This window comes from Pinus tabuliformis, chromosome 1_1, assembly GCF_031772625.1.
Source record: "Pinus tabuliformis cultivar Carrire ecotype Pingquan chromosome 1_1, CPIR1, whole genome shotgun sequence".
NCBI lineage: Eukaryota > Viridiplantae > Streptophyta > Pinopsida > Pinales > Pinaceae > Pinus > Pinus tabuliformis.
The window spans coordinates 810186244-810189248 of NC_142297.1; the positions used below are offsets into that span (position 1 = coordinate 810186244).

Consider the following 3005-nt stretch of genomic DNA (forward strand, 5'->3'; position numbering starts at 1 on the left):
TCAAAATGACAAATGAAAAGATGAATTTTTTGACTCCTAGATGCAAGACATTGAAGATATATATTTTTGGATGCAAAGGTCATTTTTCAGGGATCTAAGACAAGAAAACTAAAAGTAAAGAGGCAAATAAGCATGCATGCTTATTTTCTTGAATGAATTGCTTCGACAAGAATGGGCTCCTTGTTGTTCTCACAGAGCACACAAGATCAGAAGGAGGTTCCATTTTCCATTCAATTCTCCCAAGCCAACAATCCATAACTATAAGAGGTCATTGCATTTGATTTAGAGGCAAGATGATGTCTTCTTTGATCTCATTTTGATCTATTAGCACTCTCCCCAAAACAAAATTGAGATTTTGATAGATGTCAATTGTGTACATGTATTGATTATATCTGCCCCTTGCCTAGCCAGTGTTAGGAACCCAATTTTCCACCTTAGCAAACACATCGATGTTTGTATGATTGTGTTATTCATTGAAGAGTTTGCTTTCCACCTAAGTAATCTCTTCTTGAATTGGTTGGGGGGTCAAATCCTAGTAGCAAGTTATTGAGCTCTTAGCTCAGGTTTGAGCTATGGAGTTGCCTCTCTCTTGGTAGCAGGTTGCTCCTTGCCTACTCTAGCTCTTTTTCCTCGCATGGCAACAAACCTGAAAGATCAGAGGCATGTGACAAGTCTGAATGGTCTAGCAAGAGTGGAGGATCCTTGACGCAATCTCTTATCCTTACCAAGACTTGCTAGTAGTGGATCCATCCCAAGGCATGGGACATCTATAAGAGAAAAACGCGGATTAGACTGAGGGCTAGGAATAAAAACATATAGCGAGAGAGACTCAACATTCCTAGGCTCAAAAGGTCCTCCTAGTTTGGGAGGGGGAGGTGGGGGAGGAAGGGGTGAGACAACATTGTCTTGCTAGTTTGCGGTGAGCGGGGTGGGGGAGGAAGGGGTGAGACAACACTGTCTTGCTAGTTTGCGGGGAGGGGGGTGGGGGAGGAAGGGGTGAGACAACATTGTCTTGCTAGTTTGCACTAGCGAGAAGTATGAAGTGCCTCATGCTTGGAGAGAAAATTAAACATCCAGAGGACCAGAGCATTGAGAGGGATGATGCCAACCATAGCCTAGGAGGAGGAAACAACATGGCTAGCCTAACTTTTCCCTCTTGATTGTGAGGTTGGCAGTCCAACTTGCCTAACTAAAAGGCCTTGCAACCAAGCAAGGGAATAGGTGCTTGTTACAAATTACATAAAACTAAAAAAAAATAAAAACCCTGATAAATGAGAATTAAAATCGAATTGTAAAACAAACCTAATATTGTTACAATCTATACCAATATAAAAATATTTTTAGATCTCATGCTAAATCTTAATTCTCAATTAAGTAACCATTAATCACTGATCATTAAATATTAAATATTGAATGATTGAAAAAATTGTCCTTGCCATCTAATATGGTTAGCGATATGAAACAACTGCAAATCCCTTGAAATTCCCCGTGGTGCAAATAACCATGCTAAATCATGAATGTGGTGCATGGCTCACAATTGCGTAACTTTTGCAAAACTTAAATGAACTCCTAAGGAAGCGTGCCATGGGCTTGTGGGCCAGTGAAAGTGGCTCAACCCTTCCCCTAGCTTACTAGGAGAAAATTTATAATCAAGTTATACCCACAAAAATGAGAATAGAAAAGACAAGAGCCTAACCCTTCGCACATAATTCTAAAAGTGGGAGATCCATCACCATATATTTATTTTTAATAATGGTTAAAAGAACATACTTTATTATGTTGATCTATGCAAGGTCAGTATTACTTAATATGAGAGAAGGGACTACCTTGTCCACATGAAAGGACAAGATAGGAGTCATTGCAAAGGTTGAGGAGAATTATTAAGAAATGAATGAGCTTATTTTATCATTCATTTCTCCTTCAAATAATCACAAAATACGATTTATACGTTTTTATTTAATATTAATTCAAAAGTACGACATATTCATTATTGAACAATAGATGGGATACAGGTTGTTAATCTGTCTACCATTTTTTTTCATGGGGAGTTTGCATACTTGGCCTTGTAATCCTTCCAAAGCTCATCAACAGATTTACCAGTGAGATCATTGAAGAATCCCACGTCCCATCCATCGCTCAGTTTCGAATTCATCTTGGCAACGAAACCAGAGGCAACGGTGTCGCAATACTGGAGAAAATAGGCAGTCACATCGTAGCCATGGTCCCACTTATCACCGCTTCCAGGGTTAACCCAGTGCGATGGGGCGAAGCCCGCAGTGAGGCGAACATAATCCGCGATGCCTTCGATCAGCCCTGACGGCGCACCGCCTTTGCCGTCCCACTGCCAGACGTGGGTCATCTCGTGGTACAGAACGCCCGTGATCTCCTTCTTTACGTCGCCCTGGTAATTGGCAACGTACTCGGCGCTCAAGTGGATTTGGTCGTTGCTCGTGTAGGCGACTCCGCTCATGCTTTCTACAAACAGAGTTACCGTCTGCACGTTCTTCCTGTCGGCGGACGATTGCTGGGCGAAGGTCTGCCAGATGAATTGGGTGGCGGCGTCCATTATCTTGGCGGCGTTGGCCCTTCCTATCTCGCTGTCAAATCTCGTCCCGCCATCGCTGCCCTCGGCCGAGTTGTTGACCACAAAGTCCAAGGCGTGGATGCCCTGTGCGGCCATTGCCAGAACAAGTAGCGCAGCACAGATGGCTGCTGTCATATTCAAGAAGCAGCAAAAATCAAAGTCTGAATGAATCGAGATAAGCTCAGGGCTTAGGTAGTGTAGTGCTAGTTTGGGAGCGACGGCTTATATAGAACGAGAAAAGCAGAAGACGCGTTGCTGGCGTGTTGGACTAAGTAATGGAGTCAACATAGGCGGGCGGACATTTGGAGGACAAAGGACTCAACGACGCAAAGCGGTTAAACGTTTTTGCTTTGAATTGGAATTTTGTGGTATGTCTCGACCAATGGGGCGTGGATAATGTGGTGGTATGTCTCTGCTTTGA

At 43.0% G+C, this 3005-nt stretch overlaps 1 protein-coding gene across 1 annotated transcript; it reads right to left on the minus strand.

Annotated features, from left to right (window-relative positions):
* Positions 1–1935: 1935 nt before the first annotated feature.
* LOC149216506 (uncharacterized) lies at positions 1936–2770 on the minus strand. Its single transcript, XM_089391211.1, has one exon. It carries the CDS (start codon positions 2717–2719, stop codon positions 2039–2041), a length of 681 nt encoding a protein of 226 aa, XP_089247337.1. The 5' UTR covers positions 2720–2770; the 3' UTR covers positions 1936–2038.
* Positions 2771–3005: the final 235 nt, after the last annotated feature.